At 35.1% G+C, this 27,982-nt stretch overlaps 5 protein-coding genes and 1 pseudogene across 7 annotated transcripts; all 6 read right to left on the bottom strand.

Moving 5' to 3' along the window:
* On the bottom strand, positions 1,692-3,893 carry LOC108662693 (annotated as a pseudogene).
* On the bottom strand, positions 5,220-7,396 carry LOC18593355 (probably inactive leucine-rich repeat receptor-like protein kinase At2g25790). Its single transcript, XM_018124153.1, has 2 exons — positions 6,447-7,396; positions 5,220-6,375 (listed from the first exon to the last, which is right to left on the bottom strand). The coding sequence occupies exons 1-2, from the start codon at positions 7,394-7,396 to the stop codon at positions 5,220-5,222; spliced, it is 2,106 nt and encodes a 701-aa protein (XP_017979642.1).
* LOC18593344 (probably inactive leucine-rich repeat receptor-like protein kinase At2g25790) lies at positions 8,802-11,362 on the bottom strand. 2 transcript variants are annotated; one of them, XM_018124116.1, is made up of 2 exons: positions 10,412-11,362; positions 8,802-9,343 (listed from the first exon to the last, which is right to left on the bottom strand). In XM_018124116.1, exons 1-2 carry the CDS (start codon positions 11,223-11,225, stop codon positions 9,036-9,038), a joined length of 1,122 nt encoding a protein of 373 aa, XP_017979605.1. In that variant the 5' UTR covers positions 11,226-11,362; the 3' UTR covers positions 8,802-9,035. The 2 variants fall into 2 exon arrangements, with proteins under 2 accessions (XP_017979605.1, XP_007020580.2); XM_007020518.2 differs by having other exon boundaries at positions 8,802-11,362.
* On the bottom strand, positions 14,181-15,100 carry LOC108662692. Its single transcript, XM_018124152.1, has 3 exons — positions 15,095-15,100; positions 14,778-14,856; positions 14,181-14,662 (listed from the first exon to the last, which is right to left on the bottom strand). Exons 1-3 carry the CDS (start codon positions 15,098-15,100, stop codon positions 14,394-14,396), a joined length of 354 nt encoding a protein of 117 aa, XP_017979641.1. The 3' UTR covers positions 14,181-14,393.
* Positions 17,612-18,820, bottom strand: LOC18593343. The gene is made up of 3 exons (XM_018124619.1): positions 18,802-18,820; positions 18,561-18,639; positions 17,612-18,480 (listed from the first exon to the last, which is right to left on the bottom strand). Exons 1-3 carry the CDS (start codon positions 18,805-18,807, stop codon positions 18,182-18,184), a joined length of 384 nt encoding a protein of 127 aa, XP_017980108.1. The 5' UTR covers positions 18,808-18,820; the 3' UTR covers positions 17,612-18,181.
* LOC18593341 (putative DUF21 domain-containing protein At3g13070, chloroplastic) lies at positions 20,769-27,522 on the bottom strand. 2 transcript variants are annotated; one of them, XM_018125163.1, is made up of 14 exons: positions 26,721-27,522; positions 25,899-25,996; positions 25,713-25,806; positions 25,430-25,507; positions 25,132-25,235; positions 24,890-24,971; positions 24,095-24,234; positions 23,935-24,013; positions 23,760-23,823; positions 23,524-23,615; positions 22,958-23,023; positions 22,466-22,582; positions 22,018-22,197; positions 20,769-21,236 (listed from the first exon to the last, which is right to left on the bottom strand). In XM_018125163.1, exons 1-14 carry the CDS (start codon positions 27,258-27,260, stop codon positions 20,982-20,984), a joined length of 1,989 nt encoding a protein of 662 aa, XP_017980652.1. In that variant the 5' UTR covers positions 27,261-27,522; the 3' UTR covers positions 20,769-20,981. The 2 variants fall into 2 exon arrangements, with proteins under 2 accessions (XP_017980652.1, XP_017980653.1); XM_018125164.1 differs by lacking the exon at positions 22,958-23,023.

Here is a 27,982-nt window from a genome sequence, read left to right as displayed (position 1 = left end):
CAAGCCAAAAAAGATATGGCACTCTAGGTGACTTTGGAGGCACTCTCCTCTACCCATGGGACCCCTTGGATCTTCCATGTACTGTCTTTAAATGTTATTAATAAAATTCTTATGATTAGCTAAGCAAAAAAAAAAAAGAATCTTAGGTCCGAAGAAGTTGATGACAAATTTATTTTTTATGCTGGTGAATTGATTCTGCAATAAGTTTTCCTGATTCCCTATCTGATTTTCCTGTTTGGTATCTGGCAAAGTGTTTCTCTTCATCACAATCAGAATTCCTATCCACACATATTTTACTAATTCGTTCTTTCAATTTCCTCCCTATACTTGACTTAAGGATGCTTAATCACAAAACAAAATCCTAGCATCTCTCTGAGTAAAGGATCTCTAAGCTGATCATTAGTTATATGATCTGCTGATGAAATGCATGGATGTTTTATAACTGCATATTACTAAACTTCGTCATTGATCGAGGATCATTGATTGAGGATTTGAAGGATCAGAGCAGCTCAACTTCCTCACCCTGAGACAGGCTAAACTGTAGTAACAAAAAAAAGGCGAACATGAACAATAACAGTGGGCTAGATTTAGCTAAGGTCGAAATTGCTTGGTGTGACTTCATTGGGCTAGCTGAGGAAACGAAGCATTCTTGTGGAATATTATTCAATCTGTTTTTTTCTTCAGCATTTATAGCTTTTTGTCTGACATGTAAGAAATTCTTGGCTTTGGCAGGGCCTACCTTTGAAGACTTTTGGAGTTTCTTCACATTGGTTTTACCAAGTCCAAATTAATTATTGCTTAAGGCACATCTTAGCTTTCCTAGAATAGATTAATTCCTTTTTGTAATAAGTTTTGCCAGAGCTTAATTTATTTTTCAGAAAATTTTAAGGACGTACTCTTTCATGTCAACTCAATGCGTTGAGAATAAATAAAATTTTGAATCATAAGAACGTATCGGTATAAAGAGTACTTGAAAATGAAATTAACCATCCAAATTACTAAATATGGATCACAATTAATTAATGGTCACACATCGTTCTCTGTCTTTTTGTTTGATTGTCAATTTTTTTTTCTAAAATTAATTCATGCATTTAATACTTTGATTATATATAGACTATATATGTAGGGAAAGGATCCTCTCCACTACCTCATCTTACAATGATTAATGCACATTCAATTAAATCTGAGGCCAATATTTGTTCAAAGTATTATCCCTTTTAATTAATTTTCATTTAAATATTGATCTTGTCTTAATTGCTAAATCATAGTACTGATATAAGGATCTCAGATTCTTTGCCTCTAGGAATTTCTATAGTTCTAGCATTTAATGCTTTGAAAATCTTAAGATTTTTTAACACATGAGGCAATGGTAGCTGATTTTTCCACAGAACAGAATGAGATTCTTTTGTACGGATGCATGTAAGAATAAATGATCAAAAACAAACTGAAACAGAAGTCATGCATTAAGCAAAAGCAGCGACTACACTTTATTGTCTTGTATTTGCTTATGAAACACATGGCCATTTTATGACGGTAATTTTTTTTTTTGGCTAAGCCATTCATTAAAATTAATTACCATTATTATGACGGTAATTACTTATAGCAAAATACAAAGACATGTCCATGAAAACAACTAGAACTGAGCACAGAGAAACAGATGTTGCAATAACATCCAGAGTCATTGGCAATGACTAGTTCCGTGAGTATCTTCTTCCCTTTCGACGATATTTGACTCCAAACAATGTCACAAACCATTTTGGTTCACCATTTCTGAATGTAACATATCTGACTATGACTCCAAATATCAGTCCGCATCCGTAGCCTATCAGCACAACCTTCCAGCCGAAACTAATCTTAATCTCTGAGTCATCTGCCTCTTTCACGAATGATGGAGATTGTTTTCTCCCATCATTGTTGCAAGCTTTCGACAATGGAAAGCCGCATAGTGCCAAGTTTCCTTCGTATGAGTCATTTTCAAATGTACTGAACTGTTTGCCTTGAGGAATTGGTCCTATGAGCTGATTATGTGGAAGATTTAAGAAGGCAAGAAATGTTATATCTTTCAATTCGTCAGGAATTTGCCCGGTGAGCTTGTTTGAGGAGAGGTCTAACCTTTCCAGATTGGGCAAATTTCCCATTGTTGTAGGGATATGACCACTAAGGTTGTTATGAGAAAGGATGAGACCTCGAAGTGAACTAAGCTTTCCAATAACACTTGGAATCTCTCCATGAAAATTATTATTTGAGAGGTCAATGCTTGTGAATGTTTTCGAGATTTCAGGAAATTCAATGTAAAATCCTTTGACTGTCAAGTTGACATTATAATTATAGCATCTCCTTTGCATATATTGCAAAGAACTTTGCTGCTCACTGAGATTCATCATGGCCTTCATGTTCTTTATTATACCTTTGGGCAAAGGACCAATGAATTCATTGTTAGCAAGGTCAAGAATCCATAACTTGGGAAAAGGATGGATGGTCTTTGGACTGTGTAAGACACCTTGCAATTTGTTTGACCGTAAAACAAGAACTTGTAATTCTGGCAGAGTATCCAGCCAATAAGGGAATGTACCATTTATCTCGTTCTCACCAAAATCCATCAATTCAAAGTTTCTACAATTGGCCAAGGATCGTGGTAAAGACCCTTCCAATTTATTTCCATTGATGTTGAGATTCCTCAACCCACAATCCTCTCGAAAAGTTTCAAGAATAGTTCCATGGAAACTGTTCCTCTGTAAATCTAAGATTGAAAGACGGTTGCTAAAGTTTCCCAGACATGGTGGAATGATTCCACTTAAGTTGTTATGAGCTAAGTTTAGAACTTCGATGGAACTTATATTGCAGATCAAAGATGGAATTTCTCCAGTCAAGCTGTTTAATGAAAGACGAATGAGTTGAAGACGAGGCAAAAATGCAAGAGCATTTGGAATTTTGCCAGTAAAGTTGTTGGAGGAAAGATGAAGAATCTCCAAACTCTGCAACTCAATTATGAGTTCTGGAATCTCACTCGATAAACGATTATAACTAAGATCAAGTTCGACAAGTTTTTTGAGGCCAAAAATGGATCTAGGAAGCAAACCTGTAAGCTTGTTTCCGTAGAGGAAGAGGTACTGAAGATTGGTGAGGTTTCCAAGTGAGGATGGAATTTGTCTGCTGAGATTGTTGTAGACAAGATTAAGATGATTCAAAGAAACTAAATTAACAAGTTCTCGTGGAATTTCGCCACAAAGGTTGTTATGCCCAAAGTAAATCCACTTCAAGCTCTTCATTTTGCTTAATCCGTGTGGAATTTGGCCAATCAATTCGTTATAAGCAAGAGTTAAGATTTGCAAACTGCTGATATTTGTTATGGAGCTTGGAATTCTCCCCACCAAATTATTGTCACCAAGATTAAGTTCTCTTAGATTTGAGCATGCTCCAATTTGTGGAGGAATATTTCCTGAAAACTGGTTACTTCGGAGATCCAATATTTCTAGTGAAATTGAACAGTTTGGAACTGCGCCAGTCAAATGGTTGTTACTAAGATTGAGATATCGAAGTGACATAGAAGAAACCAAGTCATTAGGAATTTTACCAGAAAGTTGGTTGTTTGAAAGATTGATAGTCTCAATCTCTGGAAAATAAAAGATTGAAGATGAAATTATCCCATAAATATTTTTCTTAACGAGATCAATTACCTTTACCCTAGAAAATTTGTTGCAAGTGATTCCATGCCACACGCACAATGGGGTAGAGGTATTTCAGTTGGAGAGGAAGCCAAACGGATCATTGATTGAAGATTTGAAGGATAATAGCAACTTGATTTCGTCACCCTGAGACAAGCTGAAATTAAGTGCTAATAAAAACAAGGACATGAACAACAACGAGTGTGCTTCAGCTCTTTTATTTAACATTTTACAAGAAGCTCTTTTAACAGGTGAAGGATTCCTTGAGCTTGGAGACTAATAAATAATTAATCCAAGACCAATAAATAATCTTGGCCTCAAAGCTCAGGACAACAAACTGCTCAAAAGACTCAATCAAACTAACTTTGAAATGAAGAGGATCAAGTGTGCATGAATCTGTTATGCATCCTAGCTCTTAGAAGATTTAAATTAGAACAAAGAGTTTTAGGAACTATTGAGGTGATGAAATTAGGGTGGGGAAGGCTGGTTTTGAGTGTATAGAGATGATGGTGGAGACTTTTGAACGTTTTATAGGGAAAAGATTAAGAAACTCATGATAACACGTGAAAAAATGGAGAGATAATGGTGGTGGAGACTCTTCCACTTAGATTGCTATGATCTTGTTTTAACCCACATTAATCTCACATCTCTGTCATCTCATAAAAAGTAGAAGATTTAAGAAATGCACAAAGGATAGAAGTAGGTAAAAGTAGGGGATTAGGCACTTGCCGAATACAAATGGAGTCGTGTTTGGTGTAACGCGAGCACTTAGTGGAAAAGGATTTGCCAGCACTTAGTGGGGATTTAAGTATTTATAAATTGACTTTATTCTAAATTGCCTCAGGTCCATTTTTGTTCATATTCCACGTTCTAATGGCTATATATCACAGCATTTGCCAGAGATTTCAAAAGGTGGATGATTGTTTGCACTTAAAACTTAGCACCGAGGAAGTTGATGACAGATTTATTTTACAAATTCGTTCTTTTGCTTCCTATATCTATAATGTATTAACCATCAGGACGCTTAATCATAGAAAAAAGTCCCAGCAGACAATGGATGAATGATAATACTGATCTCGTCTTGATTGCTGAATCATATTACTGATTCTTTCTAGCTAAGGTTCTCAGATTCTTGCTTTAAAAAAAAAAAAAAAGTTCTCAGATTCTTTGTTTTCAGGATTTTCTGTAGTTGGGAGCAGGAGCATGTATGTGTTATTATTCCACAGTACTATTATAATATGCCTTCCTTAATATGCAAACAGTTTTCTAAATAAATTCCTGGATTAATCAATACATTCAAAATTAGCAAATTGCAAGAGAAGTCATGCATTAAGCAAAAGCAGCAACCACACTTCACTGCCATGTATTTGCCGATGAAACACATGGCTAATTTTTTACATCAATTATTAATACTTACAACAAAACACAAAGACCTGTCCATGAATTCTAGACCATGGATAGAAAACAACTAGAACTGAGCTCAGAGAAACACATGTTACAATAAACTTCCAAAGTCATCTACATTGACTAGTTCCGTGAGCATCTTCTTCCCTTTCAATGATATTTCACTCGAAACAATGTCACAAACCATTTTGGTTCACCATTCCTGAACGTAACATATCCAATGACGGCTCCAAATATCAGTCCGCATCCGTAGCCCATCAACACAATTTTCCAGCCAAAACTGATCTTGGACTCTGAGTCATCTGCCTCTTTCAAGAATGATGGAGATGATTGTTTTCTGCCATCGTTGTTGCAAGCCTTTGACAATGGAAAGCCGCATAGTGCCAAGTTTCCTTCATATGAGCCATTTTCAAGTGTAGAGAACTGTTTGCCTTGAGGAATTGGTCCGGTGAGTCGGTTATGTGAAACATTCAAGAAGGCAAGAAATGTCATATCTGTCAATTCATTAGGAATTTGCCCAGTGAGCTTGTTTGAGGAGAGGTCTAACCATTCCAAACTGGTCAAATTTCCCATTGATGTAGGGATTTGACTGCCAAGGCTGTTATGAGAAAGATTGAGACCTCTAAGTGAACGGAGCTTTCCAATAACACTTGGAATCTCCCCATGAAAGTTATTATTTGACAGATCAATGCTTGTCAATGTTTTTGAGATTTCAGGAAATTCACTGTAAAATCCTTTCACTGTCAAGTTGACATGATAATAATAGTATCTTCCTTGCATATATTGTAAAGAACTTTGCTGTTCACTGAGATTCATCATGGCCTTCAAGTTCTTTATTATACCTTTGGGCAAAGGACCAGTGAAGTCATTGTTAGAAAGGTCAAGAATTCGTAACTTGGGAAAGGGATGGATGATCTTGGAACTTTGTAAGACACCGTGTAATTTGTTTGACCGTAAAACAAGAACTTGTAATTCTGGCAGAGTATACAGCCAATAAGGGAATGTACCATTTATCTTGTTGTCACCAACATCCATCATTTCCAAGTTTTTACAATTGGCCAAGGATCGTGGTAAAGACCCTTCCAATTTGTTTCCATTGAAGTTGATATTCCTCAATCCGCAGTCCTCACGAAAAGTTTCAAGGATGGTTCCATGAAAACTATTGCTCTGTAAATCTAAGATCGAAAGACGGTTGCTAAAGTTTCCCAGACATGGTGAAATGGTTCCACTTAAGTTGTTATCAGCTAAGTTTAGAACTTCGATGGAACTTATCTTACAGATCAAAGAAGGAATCTCTCCAGTCAAGCTATTTAGTGAAAGACGAACAAGTTGAAGACAAGGCAAAAATGCTAGAGCATTTGGAATTTTACCAATAAGTTGTTGGAGGAAAGATGAAGAATCTCCAAACTCTTCAACTCAATTATGAGTTCTGGAATCTCACCCGATAAATGATTATAACTAAGATCAAGTTCAACAAGCTTTTTGAGGCCAAAAATGGATCGAGGAAGCAAACCTGTAAGCTTGTTTTCGTAGAGGAAGAGATATTGAAGATTGGTGAGGTTTCCAAGTGAGGATGGAATTTGTCCACTGAGATTGTTGTCGACAAGATCAAGATGATTCAAAGAAACTAAATTAAAAAGTTCTCTTGGAATTGCACCGGAAAGATTGTTATGCCCAAAGTAAATCCACTTCAAGCTCTTCATTTTGCTTAATGCATGTGGAATTTGGCCAATCAATTCGTTACAAGCAAGAGTTAAGATTTGCAAACTGCTGATATTTGATATGGAGCTTGGAATTCTCCCCACCAAGTTATTGCCTTCAAGATGAAGTTCTTTTAGATTTGAGCATACTCCAATTTGAGGTGGAATGTTACCTGAAAACAAGTTATTTCCGATATCCAAAATTTCTAATGATATTGAACAGTTTGGAACTCCACCCGTCAAATGATTGTTACTAAGATTAAGATATCGAAGAAACACAGAAAAAACCAAGTCACTGGGAATTTCTCCAGAGAATCGATTAGTTGAAAGATTGATACTTTCAATCTCTGGCAAATGAAAGATTGAAGATGAAATTATCCCAGAAATATTTTTTTCAATGAGTTCAATTACCTTTACCCTAGAAAAATTGTTGCAACTGATTCCATGCCATAGGCACAATGGGGTAGAGGAATTCCAGTTGGAGAGGAAACTAGAGGGATCATTGATTGATGATTTGAAGGATAAGAGCAGCTTGAGTTCATCACCCTGAGACAAGCTAAAATTTAGTATTAGTAAAAACATGAACATGAACAACAACAAGTGTGCTTTAGCTCTTTTATTTAACATTTTATAAGAAGATTTTTGAACAGGTAAAGGATGCCTTGAGCTTGCAGACTAAATACTATTAATCCAAGACCAATAATCTTGGCCTCAGAGCTCAAGATACCAAACTGCTTGAAAGACTAAACCAAAAAACTTTGAAATGAAGAGGATCCCGTGTGCATGAATCTGAACATGGATTTAAATTAGAGCAAAGAGTTTTCTGAACTATTGAGATGATGATATTAGGGTGGGAAGAGGCAGATTTTGAGTGTATAGAGATGGTGGTGGAGACTCTTGAACGTTTGTTTTATAGAGAAGAGATTACATTGAGAAACCCATGATAACGCGTGAAAAACGAATTGCATGTTTTTGATACAAAATGAATAAAAGATAAAAGATAAACAGTAAAAATATAAACTAAATGAAACTTAATTGCTTCACTTGTATCTTAATAACACGAAATTGAATTTTAGGGTTAATATTATATACCTTTGATCAAAATGAAATTCAATGTTTGGTATTAATCGATAATTATTAACTTGTAGAAGTTTCCAGTTAATTTCCAACACCTGATGAAGGATATATAAATAAATAATTAAAAGTAATGAATTGAAACAGATCTTGATATACAGCAGATTCGCCCATAAGTGGGGTGATCGGGTTTGGAGCATTGCAGGTTGCACTTAGATAGCCTTTTTGACCCTGATTCAATACGTTAAGTCTTCTTACTTGCACTTAGATTGCTATAATCTTTTTTTATCCCACATAATTAATCTCACATCTCTGTCATCTCATAAAAAATAGAAGATTTAAGAAATGCACAAGGAGAGATGAAGGTAAAAAGAAGAAGATTAGGCACTTTCCTGCAAAGGCAAATGGAGTCTTATTTAGTGGAAAAGCATAATGGTTGATTTAAGTATTCATAAACATGATAACAGGATTTAATGACTTGCTTTTTGTGTTTTAATTTATTCTAAATTGCCTCAGGTTTGGTTCATGTTCCACATTCTAATGTTTTTACACCACAGCATTTGCCAGAAATTTCAAAAGGTGGATGACAAAATTATTTTTTTATCCCAAGATCGGAAAGACCATAGATTACGCTAGTGAATTCATTTTGCCAAAAGTTTTGCTGCAAATTCTGTCTAATTTTCCCTTTTGGATATCTGCAGGCAAATTGTCTCTCTATACTTGACTTTAAGAACGCTTTATCATAGAAAAAAATCCTCGCAGATCTATGGATGAATGATGATTCTGATCTTTGTCTAAATTGCTATATCATAGTATTGATTCTTTCTAGATAAGGATCTCAGATTCTTTCTCTTTAGGATTTTCTATAGTTCGGAGTTTGAGCATGCATGTGTTATCATTCCACGGTACTATGATAATTTGACTTCCTTACTATGTATAGAGTTTTCTAAATAAATTCCTGGATTAATCAATACATTCAAAAGCAAATTGCAAGAGAAGTCATGCATTAAGCAAAAGCAGCAACCACACTTCACTGCCATGTGTTTGCTGATGAAACACATGGCTATTTTATGACAGCAATTACTAATGCTTATAGCTAAATACAAATACTTATAGCGAAATACAAAGACATGTCCATAACAAACAATTGGAACTGAACACAGAGATACACATGTTGCAATAACTTCGGAAGTCATCTTCTTCCCTTTCCATGATATTTGACGTGATACAATGTCACAAACCATTTTGGTTCACCATTTTTGAATGTAACATATCCCACAACAACTCCAAATATTAGTCCGCATCCATAGCCTATCAACACAACTTTCCAGCCGAAATTGATCTTGGTCTCTGAGTCATCTGCCTCTTTCAAGAATGATGGAGATTGTTTTCTTCCATCATTGTTGCAAGCTTTCAACAATGGAAAGCCACATAGTGCCAAGTTTCCTTCGTATGAGCCATTTTCAAATGTATTGAACTGTTTGCCTTGAGGAATTGGTCCTGTGAGTTGGTTATTTGAAAGATTTAAGAAGGTAAGAAATGTCATGTCTATCAACTTGCTAGGAATTTGCCCAGTGAGCATGTTTGAAGAGAGGTCTAACCATTCGAGACTAGTCAAATTTCCCATTGATGTAGGGATATGACCACTAAGGCTGTTATGCGAAAGATTGAGCCCTCTAAGTGAACTCAGCTTTCCAATAACACTTGGAATCTCTCCATGAAAGTTATTATTTGAGAGATCAATGCTTGCGAATGTTGTTGTGGTTTCATAAAGTTTAATGTAAAATCCTTTCACCGTTAAATTGAAATAATAAGGATAATATATTCCACGCATATATTGAGAAGAACTTTGTTGTTCTTTGAGATTAATCATGGCTTTCATGTTTTTTATTATGCCTTTGGGCAAAGGACCAGTGAATTCATTGTTAGCAAGGTCAAGAATCCGTAACTTGGGAAAGGGATGGCTGGTCTTGGAACTGTGTAAGACACCACGCAATTTGTTTGACCGTAAACCAAGAACTTGTAATTCTGGCAGAGTATACAGCCAATAGGGGAAACTGCCATTTAACTTGTTGTTACCAATGTCCACCAATTCTAGGTTTCTACAATTGGCCAAGGATCGTGGTAGGGACCCTTCCAATTTATTGCCATGGAAGTTGAGGTTTCTCAACCCACAGTCCTGACCGAATGTTTCGAGGATGGGTCCATGAACACTATTCTTCCACAAATCTAAGACTGTAAGACTTTTGCTGATGTTTCCCGGACATGGTGGAATTATTCCACTTAAGTTGTTATCAGCTAGGCCAATAACTACGATGGAAGTTAGATTGCAGATCAAAGAAGGAATTTCTCCAATCAAGCTGTTTGAAGAAAGATTAATCACATGAAGACGAGGCAAAGATGCTAGAGCATTTGGAATTTTTCCAGTAAAGTCGTTCAAGAAAAGATAAAGAATCTCCAAGCTCTGTAACTTAATTATGAGTTCTGGAATCTCACCAAATAAATAATTATCACTAAGATCAATTTCAATAAGCTTTTTGAGACCAAAAATGGATCGAGGAAGCAAACCTGTAAGCTTGTTACCGAAGAGCAAGAGGTGTTGTAGATTGGTGAGGTTTCCGAGTGAAGATGGAATTTGTCCACTAAGATTGTTGTAGGCAAGATCAAGAAAACTCAAAGAAACTAAACCAACAAGTTCTTGTGGAATTTCGCCAGAAAAGTTGTTATAGCCAAAGGATATCCACTTCAAGCTCTTCATTTTGGTTAATGCACGTGGAATTCGGCCAACCAATTTGTTACAAGCAAGAGTCAAGATTTGCAACCTGCTGATATTTGATATGCAGCTCGGAATTCTCCCTTCCAAATTATTGCCACCAAGATCAAGTTCTTGTAGATTCGAGCATGCTCCAATTTGTGATGGAATTTTTCCAGAAAGCAAGTTACCCCAGAGATCCAATATTTCCAATGAAAATGAAAATTTTGGAACTTCACCGGTCAAGTGGTTGTTACTAAAATTAAGATATAGAAGTGACACAGAAGAAGCCAAGTCTTTGGGAATTTCACCTAAGAGTTGGTTGTTTGAAAGATTGATAGTCTCAATCTCTACCAAATGAAAAATCGAAGATGAAATTATCCCAGAAATATTTTTCTTAACGAGATCAATTACCTTTACCCTAGAAAAATTATTGCAAGTGATTCCATGCCACATGCACAATGGGGTAGAGGAATTCCAGTTGGAGAGGAAGCCAGACGGATCATTGATTGAGGATTTGAAGGATAAGAGGAGCTCGAGATCATCAACCTGAGACAAGCTAAAATTTAGTACGAATAAAAACATGAACATGAACAACAATGAGTGTGCTTTAGCTTCTTTATTTGACATTTTACAAGAAGATCTTTTAACAGGGAAAGGATGCCTTGAGCTTGGAGACTAAAAAATCTTGGCCTCAAAGCTCAGGATACAAACTGCTAAAAAGACTAAACCAAATAACTTTGAAATGAAGAGGATCTAGTGTGCATGAATCTGATATGCATCTTAGCTCTTAGAAGAACATGGATTTAAACCAGAACAAAGAGCTTGTGGCTGAGGTGGAAATTGGTTGGTGTGAACTCATCGGGTTAGCTGAGAAAATGAAAGGCTTCGTAGTGGAATATAATTCAATCTATTTTTTCTTCACCATTTATAGCTTCTGTTGACATTTAAGATATTCTTCTTGGCATTGACAGGGACTACTTTTGAAGACTTTGAGTTTCTTCACATTTAATAATAATAATAATTTTACTCAAGCACTTCTTAGCTTTCGTCGAATAAAAGAATTCTCACATAATATCTACAAAATCACTTAAAATATTCAAAAATTTTTAAATAAAGGGTTATTCTTTTATTGATATTGACATGGTATATTAATGTGACATGATGACCACAATAAAAGAATAAAGATTTTTTAGAATTTTCTTAAATTGTTTAAAATTTTTAAAAATATTATGCTAAGATTTTTATTTTTTAGTCTAATTCCATTCTCAAAAGATTTCAAGGACACATTCCTCCACATTGATCCAATGCATTCATTCAGGAGAAAAAAATAAAAATTTTGAATGGCAGCAACGGACCGGCACAAAGAATATTTGAAAATTGAAATTAACGACGACAATCGTAATGACTAAATATGGTCCACAACTAACTAAAGGTCACAAATCTTTCTCTATCTTTTTTATTGAATTGTCATTTTTTCCAAAACTAATTCTTGCATTTCATACTTTGATCATATATAGACTACAGGGGCAGCCTAATAAGTTCAAAAGCCTAAAGTGAAATATTCAAATGGGGCTTTTTGTATTAAAATTTTATTCTTCTAACTTTTTGAGATGCAAAATTTTTAATTAAACTTTTATAATCAATTTTTTCTAAAATTTCTTTTTCAATTGATAATATAACCAATCCATTTAATTTTTCTTGAGCTATTGTTGATCTTAAATAAGATTTTATTAATTTTAGTTTTAAAAAACTTCTTTCTCCTGAAGTAACACTGACTGGAATTGTTAACATTATTCTAAAGCAATATATGCATTTGAAAAAGAATCGAGTCTTCTTATATGATTAAGTATGTCAATTGGACCGTTTTCTTCCTGTATAATTTCTTTTAAAATTTTTAACTTTAAAATAAATTTAAACCATCAATAGTAAAATAGTTATTATATTTTAAGAAACATTCAACATTAAGGCAATATTATTTCAAATGAAGCTCACAGCTTTATAAAAATAATAAAAAAATAAACTTGTTGTGTATTATTTGGAGAAAAATTAGCGTTAAAGGAAGAAAAAACAAATGAGAAAGGAAGATTTCAAAAGTAGATATTATACATTGAAAAAAAATAATTGATTTTATATATAGAAAAAAATAGCTGTTGGAAATCATTAAATACGTTGATTGAAAATAAGAGCAATAAGTGAGAAAAAATAGTTATTGGAGATTATTAAATATATATGACTATTAGTTTATTGGAAATAAGAGAATATAATTAAGAATTAATAGCATTCTAGAAATATAGAAATAATAGAAAATTGATATTTATTAAGCACATAATTAAAAAAGTGAAAGAACAAATAATTTTATTAATTTTTTTTTATTTTTTTATTTTTTTATTTTTATATATTTTTAATATAATTAATTATATTATAATTATTATAAAATTATAAATCTTTCCTAAAATTGGGACCTCTCCAAAATGGAGGCCTAAAACCCTTGCTTGGGTGGCTTCACCCAAGGCCCGGCCCTAATAGACTATATATAGAGTGAAAGTATCCTCTCCACTACATCTTAGGGTGATTAATCCACATTCAAATAAATCTAAGGCCAATATTTTTTCAAATCATAGTACTGATATATGGATCTTAGATTCTTTGTCTCTAGGAATTTCTATAGTTTGGAGAGGAATCTTAAAAACAACTAGACAGAATGGTGAGCCGGAGCATGCATGCATGTGTTATAATTCCACATTATTAATATAATTTGACTTCCTTACTATGTTACTGTTTTCTAAATAATTTCCTGGATTAATCAATACACGCAACACTCTCTGTCTCTCCCTCTTCATCTCCATGTGACTTGCTGACTTTTTTAGCAGTTAATTGCCATATGTTCTTAAGCCACGAAGGTGGTCTTCTTTCTTTATTATTATTGTTATTATTATTTTTGAATTCAGCATACAGCTCCAAGTCCTTCTGGCATCCTTCCAATGGATACATCCCTTGCAGAATGAGGCATTGATGGCGAAATTGGAGAGAGGTTTTAGAGTCCATGGAGTGGATGCTGCTTGCATTATAGAGCAAATTCAACTCCCCAGATATTTTTGCTTGATGCAGGAGCTGAGGAACAATCTTGCAAAGTTCCTGAACAATTGCAAATACCCAATACATTTGGTTTTGGAATATATTTTAAAGTTATGATGTTCCTTGCATTACAATTACGCAGAATGGATAGCTGTTGCATTTTGGTTTCTGATTTTTATTAGTCTGTTACTATAATGAAGTAATTACCTTCATCTTAAAAAAAAATTGATGCCCCTGCTTCATCTAAAATTCAATCAATGCTTGAATTTTACCACTAAAACAAGGTCCCAAGTCTCCTATGATCAAATTAACTGGGAGAAGGCAGAAAAAATATTTTATATATATATATATATATATATATATATAACACTCAGAGGAGAGAGATTAATAGTATGGTATCAAATAGTTCTAAAACTTTAAATACATGGCACAAGCTAATCTACTAGACTAATTAGCAAGATCAATATAATTGCAATATGCTGAAGAACTACAAATGAGGAAACAACTAGAAGTTTGGGTGCAGGCCAAAGGAGTTACAACTGCTAAAACTTCATTGGTCATATGGCATTGGAGTCTTTTGTTTCACATTTTTTGTTTTTTTGAAAAATGGGTTTTATTGAAACACCAAAGCATGAATAGCATTAAAAGTCTTAAACCGATTTGGTAAAAGGCTCCTCTTGGCATAAAACAGATTTGGAGAAGGAAAGTGAGTCTTTTGTTTCACATGATAGTACAAGGACCTGGAGGGGGCTCAGAAACCACTGTAAAATATTCAAACTGGGGCTGGGGTTGTGGTTGTGGACAATATAAAATTGGAGTGGGTGGTTTGGGTTGTTCTGGTTTTTTCTCCTTCACTTCTTCTACTATTTCTAAGCTTGCATGACAAAGCTTCTTCCTCAAGGAGCTGGTCAAACATGCTGCATCAACCCCATCTCCCACTATGATCAGTTTATCTCTTTCGGGTCCATGTAAAGCCACAGATGTCACTCCTGTTCCATCACAAAAATTTTCAAAAACATATCAGTATCTAGAATTCATCTCTCTCTGTTTGTTTATTTTGTTGAAATTCACAATCATATCAACTTGATTTTGGAAGCTACACACCATCTGCCACAGAAGCTATCTTCATGGCCTTTGTCCTGCATTTGCTGCAATGCATTGACACCTTAATAATTATCTTTTGCTGCACAATTAAAGCAAAAACACCACATCAGGTTTTACCACAGAACCAAAATTGCTCTATGTCTGAAATAAGTGAATGTTGGAGAAGATAGAAAAAAAAAAAAAAAAAGATAAATGCAGCCATTACAGCATATGAAGAACATTCTTTTTTTCCAAAAAAAAAATGTTGTGAGATTCCATGTTTGATTTTCATTGAAACAAGTGTACCAAGAAAAATAAGTTGTTACAATGCAGCTTACCTTCATATTTTCTAGCACCCCGAAAGGAATGTTGCTTTGTTCAAGAAGGGTTTAACAGGTTTTCCAATATATAGCTGACTGCATAAGCACCAGCCATGGTTCTTTATATAATTTTCATCGGATCCAAGGTTGCATACTAATCTAAACCAGCACATGACTAATACCACTATCTACTTTCTTTTTCTTAATTCCCCTTTAATGGAAGTTTAAGGATTAAGTTAGTGATCCACCTTTCATGGGTTCAACGGGGAGAACTGCCCTATCAGACCAAGCCAAACACCAACTCACAGCTTAGCTTAATCTTCTCATTGGATTACCTGTGTAAAAGTCAATTATTGTTGTAATTGATCAGTTTTGTTTAACGGTGGAATTAAATATTCTAAAAGCTTACAGGTAAAACCATTAGTGTGAATAGCTTGACCAAATCAATAAACCAAACCCATTGCATGTTCAGACTAATACGTCAGGATTTGCTTTTCCCTTGCCTCAACTGTTGCATGGCCTGCGATATATTAATAATTTTTTTTCTTAGTAAAAAAAATTAGTAATATATAAACATTGGGTTTTTGACGTAATCAACATTATGTCATATTATGTCATTAAGTTAAAATTTCAGAAGAATTGGTTGGATTAAGCATTAAATTAATGAAGTCAACACTGATTTAAGTGTGAAAATGGAGAAACGTGGAGACTAATTAATTAGCTATAACCTGTGATTAAATTAGGCACTTTCAACTGGATTCATTTTTCAAAGGGAAGGCAAACATCAATCACAGTTCACACTTTGGTATAAACTATATGTTAAACACTGAGGTCAACTATTAAGTATAGCAATAATATCATTAAGTCAATAATTAAGTCTTATATTAATAGTAATTTGTACGCGTTTAAGGTCTTGAAGAAGTTTGTGCACATGTACAACTTGATCATATTTCCGAATTAAGGTTACATGGATTAATTAACATATAAAGAAAGATTCAAAATGATCCTGATACTATATAAATGGTAAGGGTATTAATAATTTAGTACATATGATATTAATGATTAGATTAGTTCCGTATTAAGGTCATTATCGGGTTGTCGTGCTAATATAGCTACCCCAAGTGATAAAACCCCATTTGTTGCAGATGTTAATTTTATTGTAAGAGATAGACCTTATTCTTTTCATATTCCATCTAAAAGATGGTGTATGATCGGTATTATGATCTAAAAGATATAGGTATTTTGAACATAACGGGTACCATACCTGTTGCCACTATTATGATCGATTCAGTGTGAATGGAGTCGAGATTAAAGTAATAATTAATTATCTTTAAATTTTGAAGGGTTGAGTTGGTGATCAAATCCATTGAATTCTATTGTGCAACTTTCCTTTCTGTTTCTTAGTGTTCTTTAATCCATTAAAGAGCAGTTAAGTCAACCGTTGGAACAAAATTATAAAAAAAGAATCAAGTCAACAACAAAGACTTGGAAGGAAACTTAATCAAGTCCAAAACCAGTTAGGAGTTTCCACAATCACGTGTTTGGATTTAAGAGAAAGATCAACTACCCAGATATTATGGGAGTTGATGGAGGAGTCATCATGCACTATTTCATCACATTTCCAGACTTTGATGGTTTCATTTAAATGATAATTATGGAGTCAATATGGACCGTTTTCATATTAAATTAGTTTTTTTTAGTAAAAAATTTTTTTTATAATGATAATTTTTCTTGTTCTAAATTTAATATTAATTTGCTTCGATTCACCGTAAATTTTTAAATAAGAGAATTTGAATCTGAAACTTTTTACGACATTTGAGATTGTAGTTATTAGAAATTACGAAACTGAATCCTACTATAAGTCCAAGATTCTTATAGTTGCTAGGGCTAAAGTAAACTAATTACCCTTTTTTACATGAAAGAAAATGATATTGTTCCTAGAAAATAATCAGCAGGATTCAAATTTTCCTGTATTTGGCGTAAGTGTGTGTTATAAGTATCATTTTCCATGTACCTAAGCACCCAAATTCTCTGAATTCAGTATATTCAGGAAAGGAACAGACCCACATGCCTCCATGTCTTTGTTTTTTAGTGCCTGACAGGACAAAAACCTCTGTGTTTCTTTTCTGAAACTCATTGTTATTCTATATTGACTCTGAAGCTTTTTGGTATGGTATGAATTGACTGCACTCAACCGCCTCTCTGGGAAACAAATTTAAACCCCAATCATTTGCTTGAAATCCCATAATGAAAAGCTTCATCAGTTTGTTTATTTCGTGACAGGACTTAATAATATGTCAGGAGATTTCAACTGTTGTAACTATTCAGGAAAACAGGGTAATTACTCGTTGTGAGTTAATTTTTTGAACGATTTATTTGTTCAATTTGCTTTCGAAACAGATTCATGAAATCATATTCGTCTAAGGATAGTGGCATATTTCTTGTCTTAATTTTCACAGTTCTTAATCTAATAAATTGGCATCATCTGTACAAGTACTTCTCTCCTCTTTCTGTACAAGGACAATTTCCATGTGATGCAGCTGACATTATTTGTACGTAGACAGGTAGACACAAGTACTTACAGTAAGTTCCTTAAACTCTGTAGGCCATGCCATCATCAATGCAAGCTTACTTTTCCAAGTCAATCTGGCATCCTTCCCAATGTATGCATGTACTTGCAGAAGAAGGCATTGGATGGTTCATACCGTAACAAACTTGTTCCTGTTATTACTCATTGATTTATAGCGATGAAATCATGAAAAATGGGAAGAAAAATCTCATGGTAATATGGACTGAATGCTACTGGTATGGAAAATTTTAAACTTTTTGTTGTTTGGAGCCACAAGAACTGATGATTCTGATGATAAAAATGATCTTAATCTTAACAGACATCGATCTTATTCTCAATTGTTATGGTGGGTAAGGAAACTATGGTGAATACTTAAGATGAAACAAGTGAACATAGAAATCTGCAGGGGTCTCAGCACCCGACAGAATCAAACCTGTTGAGTTACTGCTGTTAAGAAACAATGAGAAGTTGGAAGTAAGGATGAAGGCATGAGACCTTAAGGTGATGATGCCGTTTGGGGTCTGTCTATTCTATCATTACAATATAGTGCAAGGGCCTGGATTGGGCTCAGTGACCACTGCAAAATATTCCAGCTGAGGCTGTGGACAGCATAAAACTAGAGTTGTGGGTGATTTTGGCTCTTTCTTCTCTCCATCTTTTTCACCTGCATCTTTCTTCTCTTCCACCTTTTTGTCCTTCACTTCTTCCACCATCTCTAAGCTTGCATGGGAAAGCTTTTTTCTCAAGTACCAAGTCAAGCAGGCTGCATCAATCCCATCTCCAACTATCATCAGTTTATCTTTCTCTGGACCCTGCAATTCCACTGATATCACACCTACATGCCATTAAGAAAAAAATAAAAGAATTATTCCTTAATTTCGATTGTTGAAATTAATTGGTAGACTACAAACATACCATCTGCTGCAGCAGCAATCTTCAGGGCCTTGGTCCGGCATTTGTCACAGTGCATTGATACCTTGATAACAATCTTTTGCTGCAGCATCAAATGAAATCATGTTTCACATCCAAACAGGCAAAGAAATACGATTTCCATCCACTTGACCCGATTCATATTCCAACAATTTTGATATAACAACCCAGATTCTAATTTCAATTGAAACAATAGCAAGAAAGTAGCCAGAAATAAGCAGCTTACCTTCATATTCTCAAGGAATGATTGCTTTGTCCAGAAATATAGAGTGATAAGGTTCATTTTATAATGTTATCATCCAAGGACAAGAGCAATTAAACCAACAGGTCAGCACATGATTGAAACCAGTAATTCTCTTTCTGCTTTAATGAAGTTTACATTTAAAAGATGGTTCAGGCACAACTGCCTAGCAGACTTAAGCCAATTGAAATTACTTTTCTTTGCTATTGCCATCAATTACATGTGTTAAACAAAATGAGTGATCAGCAGCTAAAAATGGAACAATTTGACAGTAAACAGAAATGTTCATCATTTTTTTATATGAAATTTGACATATGATTATGAAATATTTATATAAGTTAAAGACTTTTACAGTGAAGTTGCCTTCCAACAAGGACTCAAAATCAGGACATTTACAGGCTCTTTATCCAATTGCTGGAAAGCTGTTGGCCCAACAACCTTATAGTGCTAGATTTCCTAGTGAGTCCAACATGGCAAACAGGTTATTTTATTTATTCCTAAAGCATTAATTGTTCCTCCTCCTGATTTTGGGCAATTAATTTGTTAGCTTGAGGTAGTAATTCTTCACTTTGAGATTATTAATAGCCTGCTTTAGTTGGAACAATATGGCAAAACCTATGTTTTGATCACCATCTCCCAAGTTCCTTTTTTTTTGTTAATATATTCTTAAACAATTTGAAACCCATGGTTTTGTGCATAGACCCTTATGCATAAGCCATGATTTTGTTAACAGATTATTGACATGGATTACACTGTTTGCCAACACTATCACCACTGATATTTGAGGTCTCAGACAAGAAGAAAGCTTCAAGGAAGTTGCACCACTCATTCCTCCATTTCAGCGATTTTGCTTGGCTAAAGCTAGATACTTTGCCAAAGTCCATGAGATATCTAGGATTGGGTAGGCTGCTTTTCAGCTTGCGCCCACTCTTCCAACAATTAAGTTCAAAGACAAAAGTGTTCGAACAAGAAGAGTCATAAAACGAATCCAATAACTACAGCTTTCTCCTTCCATGCCATTTCTATCCAACAACTTGATGACAAAACAGAATGTGGAAAGAGAGAGAGAGAGAGAGAGAGAGGAGGANTAGTAGGGAAGAGAGAGAGAGAGAGAGAGAGAGAGGGAGTCCAAAATATATTCCCTGTTCCAACTCTTGTCCTGCTTCGACATCCTCAATCTCCATTCTCTTTTTGCTCTCCACAAAAGTGAAAAGGGAATGTTGAAAGGTGAACAATATAAGATCCCACCAAATCCCCCACCAAAAAAGGGGCACCCTCTTCTCGAAAGGCCAATAGCGCTTGGCAACAAGCCGACAAAGCATCAACCATCCTTTTATTCTGCAAAAGAAACCATTCCAAATGCTACATTCCACCCCAATTTGGATTTTATTTCCGACCCTTTCCTCCCTATCATGTACTTTTACCTCAACACATTACCACATAACTCTGCCTCCTTGGATTTTGTATCTCAGCTGCCGATTCTACCTTTTTCTTTTACATCATTGAGAATCAAATTAAAGGGCTTACATTGAAATATATCATTGATTTCAAAGCTTACCAATATCCTATATATAGGAATATAACAACCTCAGACCACGTTATAGGCCATTCTTCCAAGTACCATAGACCGGCACCAGTTCATTTTATGATGGGTAGGCAGAGTGACCCAGCTGTTCATTCATCCATCGCCCTCTTGCAAGAGAGGTTCAAACAGTTGCAGAGAGTGAAGGAAATGAGGCAGGAGAGAGAGGTCTTACGGCTGCTCTCTGAAGCAGAGCGGATCAATCCAGCTACACCTTACGAGGTATCCCAAACGTTTTTCCATTCTGAATTGACCCTTCAGTCAAGAAGACCTCTCCAAGTATCTCTCTACAGGGAATCTAGCATGCAGAGCATGCATACTCAGCAACAGGTTATCGAGACTCCGGTTTTGTCAAATTTACAGCCAAGAGTTACTGCCATTCATGCATCTACCTTTAACGATTCAGATGTTGACACCTCACTTCATCTCTGAAACAATTGTACAATGGTAGTCTATCTCATATTCTTGTTTCTTTCTTCCGTTTTTCTAGTCTTATACCTCTTCTTATGGAGCTGTAAGAAATTGGGAGGTGGAAAAAGGGGGAGTTCAGGGGGGAAAAGAGAGAACAAATATTGTAATGTAACTACTGTTCACTGGGACTCTCATTATCCTCTTTATAATCAGAAATTACATAGTAATCGGAGAGATCATCCTCTTGCCTCTTTTCAAGTGTATCTTCATCATGGTTACCATTATTCGAGTCTTCTTCACTGCTCCATTTCTTCTTCATTAATTTTGGAATCATCGGAGTTACTGCTGTGGCATCTAATAGTGCTTCCTCATTGTTTATCCGTTCAAACCGAACAGCACTCACTTTTCGAGCATTTCCTGCTAATATCTGCATCAAAGACAAGTTGCCCGCATTAATGTGTTAGTCATATAGTTGATCAAGTTTTGGCCTCATCTTATGTTCGTCAGATTGATGAAATATTTGCAGGAAGATCCATTAAAATTTGAATCCTAAGAAAACTCAGACAGAAAAGCTGTCTTTATGTAACAAACTTAAGTTAGCCTTTGAAAAGAAAATACGAATGCAAGGAACTCTTGCATTAGTAAAATACAGCATTCAATTGGCTGTCATGTGCAGCAGCAGTAATTTGAAAAAGAGATGCCACAGTGAGTGCTTAGTGGTGTTTCCTTCCCAGTGGTTTTAGTGAATTTCATCTGGTGCTTACTCCTTTATGTAACATATGTTTTATGGACATTTTCTCAAAGGTGTAGAATTCTTTTCATTTTGGCCAAGTATAACATTCAGTCTCATAATATTTCATAAGAATATCAACATTTGAGTGATTTCACTGGAAAAAACAGGAGATGGATCACTTCACTGTAGCCATTACGCTAGAAGACCCTGATGTAAAAGGATAATATCATAGTGACCAAAGTTCATTATAATTCCAATAACTAAATGTTTGACACTTCAAATGTTGAATACTTGGTTCAGAGATTCTAATTCATCCATAATCCAGATGTCATAAATTCTAAACTGCTTTCATTCAGTATGTGTCGGACTACACTCCCTAAATAGTGACATTATAAAGCACTCAGATAAATATTACATTATTCAACACCAACGTTATGCAATATAATTGCATATGGCAAAAAGGTTTGAACCATACCTCAAGTTTATAAATTTGATGCCTGTCCTTCAAATCTTGACGATCAGATCCAGCTTCGGAATTCCCATCATCTTCTTCTTGATTTTCCTTTTCAAGGACTACCTTAATACTCTCACCCGTCCTCGGGATATATCCAAATGCCTCGCATACAAAACCTGACACTGTCTCATATTGATGTTCCTATAAAACAGCAAAAGAAAAAAAAATGTTGACAATACCTGTATAATTGACAAACAGACACTTTATATGTGGATCCAGTTCTTCATACTGTGAGGTAAGGTCCAATTGATAGTTCTCTCTAGTATAGATATTAACAAAGGACACTCTATTTTAACACCTGAATGCATATTCATGACCATTTCAACTATACATGCAGAAACTTGCAAGTAGAACGAAAACTTATATTGAGGGCTTATATCAATAACACTGAGTAATACAAGTAACATACCTCAGGCATTTTGATATTTAGATCTTCAGAAAGTTGATCGATAGATGTGTTAGCATCAACGTCAAAGATTCCCTCTGCTCGCATAACAATATAGCCAGTTTTCTTCTGGATTTCCTCCTGTTATAGCAGGCAAAAATAAACATAATTAAGACCACAGAAACTTGAAAATAAAGTTCACAGCTATTAAGGTCCACACATCTATTGATAGCATAATCATGACATAGTATTACTTGATCCTCATTCGGTCACCAAATCTTACAAAAGTGAAGACATGCAATGCTAACATACTTATAATGATGATCAAAAACCCAGAAAATAGATAAGAGATTGAAGGGTAAACATAAGAACCAGTAAAATCTAAATAATTAGGAATAAAGTCTATGGTGTAATGAAAAGCAGCATTTTGACTAAACCTAAATAATTAGGAATATGAAGTCTGAAGCAGAAGAACTATGTCATTGATAAAGTCATCAAAGATGTAGTAAGCCTTACTTTTGAGTCATTTTCGTCAAAAATTTCACCAACAATCTCCTCAACCACATCTTCTAAGGTAACTATCTGTTCCAACATTAAAACAATGAGATAAAAGAACATAGAGTGGGTGATTGAAAATATTTTTTTTTTTTTTGGGGGGGGCGGGGGGGGTGGGGGCTGGGGTGGGGTTGGAATATAAGTGCATATCAGTTGTTGTCTCTCGGGTTTGCTAAGACTTCACTCCCGACGAATTTGTAACAAGAGATGAAGGGATTTTGGAATATTTGACAGCTCATTCAACTTTCAACTGCAGGCAAACTTTTCCGTGTTCAATCCCATATTAATGTTGTATGCCAAATCAGTTAAAGTTATGCCATACAAATCAATGATGCTGTTTTAAGCGGGCATAGAAACATGCTATCAACTATGCTATGGGAGTGCTTCCACATAACACCTTAAATCCACGAAAAGTGCATTTAAAAAAAAATAAATCCATCTCACTTTGAGGCTCTTTGACAGGTAAAAAATCATTTAAGAATATAAATCTAAGTTCAATATCATTCTGAATTAAGCATAGCACATACTCCAACAGTTCCACCATATTCATTAAGAACAACAGCCATGTGAACCTTCCTGATGCGAAACTCTCTAAGAAGATTCCAGACTGACATTGAATCTACAATGAACATGTTAACAATGGTTATAAACTGAAGTAACAGCTGCCATTTGGCCTAATGAATACTGAGATAGAAAGGTAAAATTCAGCCACACATTAACTCAAAGCATGAAATCAACCGAAGAAGATAAGTTTAAAACTTACCAGGCACAAAGTATGCGGGTTTGTGAGCCATATCTCCCACAGTAGTACTTTCTAGCAGTTCACCCTTCAAAATCAAATAGATTATAATTCTGCACACTATGATATTGTTGCATACATTAATAAGCAAAGTCTTACAGATGATAGGAAACAACACCGAGAGTAGAAAATGTCTGACCTTTGGAACATAATCTAGTAGATCCATAGCATATGCAATACCCACTATATTGTCAACACGCTGCTCAAAAACAGGCACCCTGCAAACATGTCAACAAATTTCTTAGCATGTCAATTTAAGGAAAAAAGAACCTAAGAGATGAATTACTAAGATTATCTACCTTGAATATTGATGAGTCAACCACAGATTGTGGAACTCAACAAGAGTTGAGCTTGCATCAATTGCAACCACATCAACAAGAGGTGTCATCACCTCTCTAACATGAGTATCTTTTATCTCTAACACATTTTCAATCATATCCTGCGAAGGATTCCAACAATAAGAGCAGCAGAACCATAGACAAAGAAAGAGGAAGTGATTCAATTGGATTTATGCCAATAGTAAAGTATAAACATGGACAATAGGGAGCAATCACAAGAGGATGCCTGGACATTGGCATTGTACCAGATAGCTAAGCCTGAGCTATTGGGGGAAATAACATAATCATTGTGAGCTTTGGCTTAATAGAGAAGGGTTTTAAGAATCTATTTTGGCATAAAACTACTTGTTTACCATATGCAATAAACTGGGTACTGATAAAGCCATGAAGGATCTACTGCTTCTCGAATCATTTCATCTTCAGGCACCTCAATGAAGTCAAATTTTTGTTTATGGCTACCAGTTATTTCTCCTTAATGTCTTCTCTTTAATCCATCAAGAAAACTTATCTGAAAACCCCTTAGTAGGGTCAGAGCATGCAGGTGGGCTACACACAACATACACATGTACAAACATACAAAAAGGGGAAGCAATGAAGAAATTTTCAATTTGGGTGCATATGGAACACACTGCTCTAGGGCTATAGAACAGAAGGTAATAGAAAATTTACACCGCATATCAAATATTATGTGTTAATCAAATGCTCAATCGGTGTTATAACATATGAACTTATGACATATGTGATATATATGGTTACCTGCTCCTCCTCCTCTATTGCTCCACTCAACTCTGCCCCTCGTAACATTAGCTTCAATTCATCTTCAGTAACATAAGGTTCGCTAAAATAAAGACACAAGGCATTGAGGCATTCAAAAAGCATATAATAGAATGATGGCATATGTTGAAAATTTGACAAACCATTGGAAACAAACAAAACTGAAAATGCATGATGACTTAGAAGCTCCAGACAGATTAAATATAGGTGATTATTTTCTTCACCTTTTTCCTTTTAGACCAAGAATTTTGAGCATTCCCATTGAGAGATATGTGACAACTCTTCCTACTGGATATAGTATTACAGAAAGCCATGCCACTGGCCTGACCTACAAACATTGCAACCACAATTAGTTAGCCAATTTGGAAATGGTAATGATAACTTTGCCAAAGTCCCAAGAGAGCCATGAAGCATATAGCATGAAACATAGGGAAAAAGAAAAACTATGCAGTTTTAACACACATCTGGCTGACAGTGAAATTTGAAGACCCAAATTATTGGGGAAGAAAAGAATAAACTTACCACAAATCTGGCAACTTCTGTGGGATTGTGAACAGCTATACTCTTTGGAGTGATCTCAGTGAGAAGCAATATAGCAACCTAGCACCATTCTAGAAGAGTTAACTGGTTTTCATATTTATTGCATGAAGTAGGTCTATATTCATGTCCAGACCTACAACAAATTAACTGATTAATTATTTTACTGACTTAATATAAATTCATTATATGAGCAAGACACAAATAAGTGCAGGCATGCTACACACACCCCCCAAAACAAATCAAAGAACAGGATATTGACACATACGGTCATTACTCCAGTTGCCGCACTAACACCAGCTTCCCCAAATATTGCCGTTGCGGCATCTGTGACTAGGGCAGTTGCTCCAATATTGACCACACTAAGAACAGAAATAGAATCTACGATAAGAAATACTTTCAAGCTTAATCTAAAAAAAATGGAACTGGAATATATCAAGGTAATGAGAAGTACGTGGTGCCAATAAGAATGGTTGTGAGAAATCGAGTTACATCACTACGAAGCATTTTGAAGACACCATCTTCAGACTCTTTTTCAGCCAGCTCACGTACCTAACACAGGTTAACATCAAATGAAAAACGGATTTCAAGAAAACTTGTGTCAGATATTTCTACTTCAACCTTCTCTAACTTAAAAGTTAAAGTGCAATCTATACTTCAAAAGATTTGTTTTTCCCTTTACCAAAATGCAATACTAAATAACTAGTGTAGAATTAGGGTTTAATGGTTGAAATAATACACACTTCATGATGTTGTTATCTATGGCTTATCCTATAAGTTGCTTGTCTTTCTCTACTCTCTCTCTCTGTCTCTCTGTTTTCTCTCACTTTCTTCTCCCTTTTCACTCTAATGTGTTTCTACATTCTATCTTTTCTCCTCCATGATATTTCTCCTCTTGTGTGCACCACTAACAATTTGTTTCCTTTTTATAAGTTACTATGATTGAGCTCACATCTATAAGAAATTATATGTTCAAATGCAATCCACCATAAACTAATAATACAGCATCGAATTTATACTGAAAGTTAACATGGTGAATCAAAATTAAACTTGTATTAATTCAAGCCAATATATCAACTCACCAAAGAAATTTGCACAACAATCAGGAAAAAGAGAATATTCCAAAGACTGCATTATAAATTGACCAAAGCAACTACATTCTTTCCAATTTGCAACAATCTGTATACTTGCTTTCTGATTTCCATCATTGAGCGACCAAAAACATGCATTCAATAAGTATAAAAGCTATCCAGTCCTGGGTCAAAGAAATCAATACCTTCCAAGGCCATAATGTAGTTATAGCAGTCTCTGCCATTGAGAAGAAGGCAGACAGGCCCAGAAGCGCTGTCAAAACCACACCTTGCTCCTTGAATACTTTAAGAAGCATAGATAACTTAGGCCAAGCATTCCTCAACAACAATATGCACTGCCCAATCACCCCATACCCAGCATTAACCACTCCCTCGACAGCAAACACTCGTTTACAACCAAAGACGAATACACTGCAAACCATTACTACCAAAATCCCCCTTTTCACCAAAATCAGATTCTGATTATTTCCCACATCTTCATTGCCTTCGCCTAACAATCCCAGACGTGCTTGACTTCCAAAAATACCATTTTTTCGCAATCCAAAGGCTTTGAAAACCTCGGGATTGGGAAAACTGGAGATAATAGGAGCTGGGTAGTGATTAGTTTTGGATAAAAACTTTGATGGGTACTTCAAATTTTGATTAAAAAACATGAGAGACGAGCACTTTCTTGAAGAAAAGAAAGTGGGTTGGGTGAGAATTGAGGATTCAAGTGCCATTCTCATCAACAAGAATAATTCAATAATCTACAAAAAAATAAGGAGAGAAAAAAGATTGAAACTTGTTTAAACAAAATATGGAAAAAGGAGAAAGAGAAAAAGAAGGGAGTTTCAGGTTTTATTGGGATGAAGAGAATTCCCATGGAAGGGTGGTCTCTTCATTACTTCAAGAGGGGCTTTTGAGAGAAGTCGAGTTGGTGAAGGAAAGATTTTGCTCGCTGCAAGTGGGAAGTGAGAGAAGCAGAAATGACAAAACATTCCCCATTGATTTTAGAATTACAATTCTCTCCTTATACTAAAGTTCTTAGAGGTAGCCGTCTCTACCCTGAACTGAGAAAAGAAAAGACTTGAATTTGGCATTACAAAAACACCAATCCAACCGAATACTATCAGAAGGCTAAATTATGAATAAAATTTGAAAAGAACAAGTCTTTTATTATGAACAACTGAAATTATAGGAAAGTTTTGGCTCCATTGGTAATGGCCAGTTAGTGTTCTTCTCAACATGGTCCAAGGTTAAGCCAAGTTGGCAACTGGATAGTTTAAGCACATGGAGTTTACTAAGCAAAGCTCAGTTCCTCTACATATATATATATATATATATAAGCAAAATCTTTGATTCAGCGAAGTAAAGCAAAATTTGCTTGTGATGAAGCAATTGGCAGCCCAGATGACTTTAGCAAGTGACATCGATTTCTTCTTTTTCCTTGCTTAACTCGATTAAGAAG

Source organism: Theobroma cacao, chromosome 7 (assembly GCF_000208745.1).
Source record: "Theobroma cacao cultivar B97-61/B2 chromosome 7, Criollo_cocoa_genome_V2, whole genome shotgun sequence".
NCBI lineage: Eukaryota > Viridiplantae > Streptophyta > Magnoliopsida > Malvales > Malvaceae > Theobroma > Theobroma cacao.
Note: the sequence above shows the minus strand (reverse complement) of the source record. Positions and strands in the feature narration are given on the sequence as shown.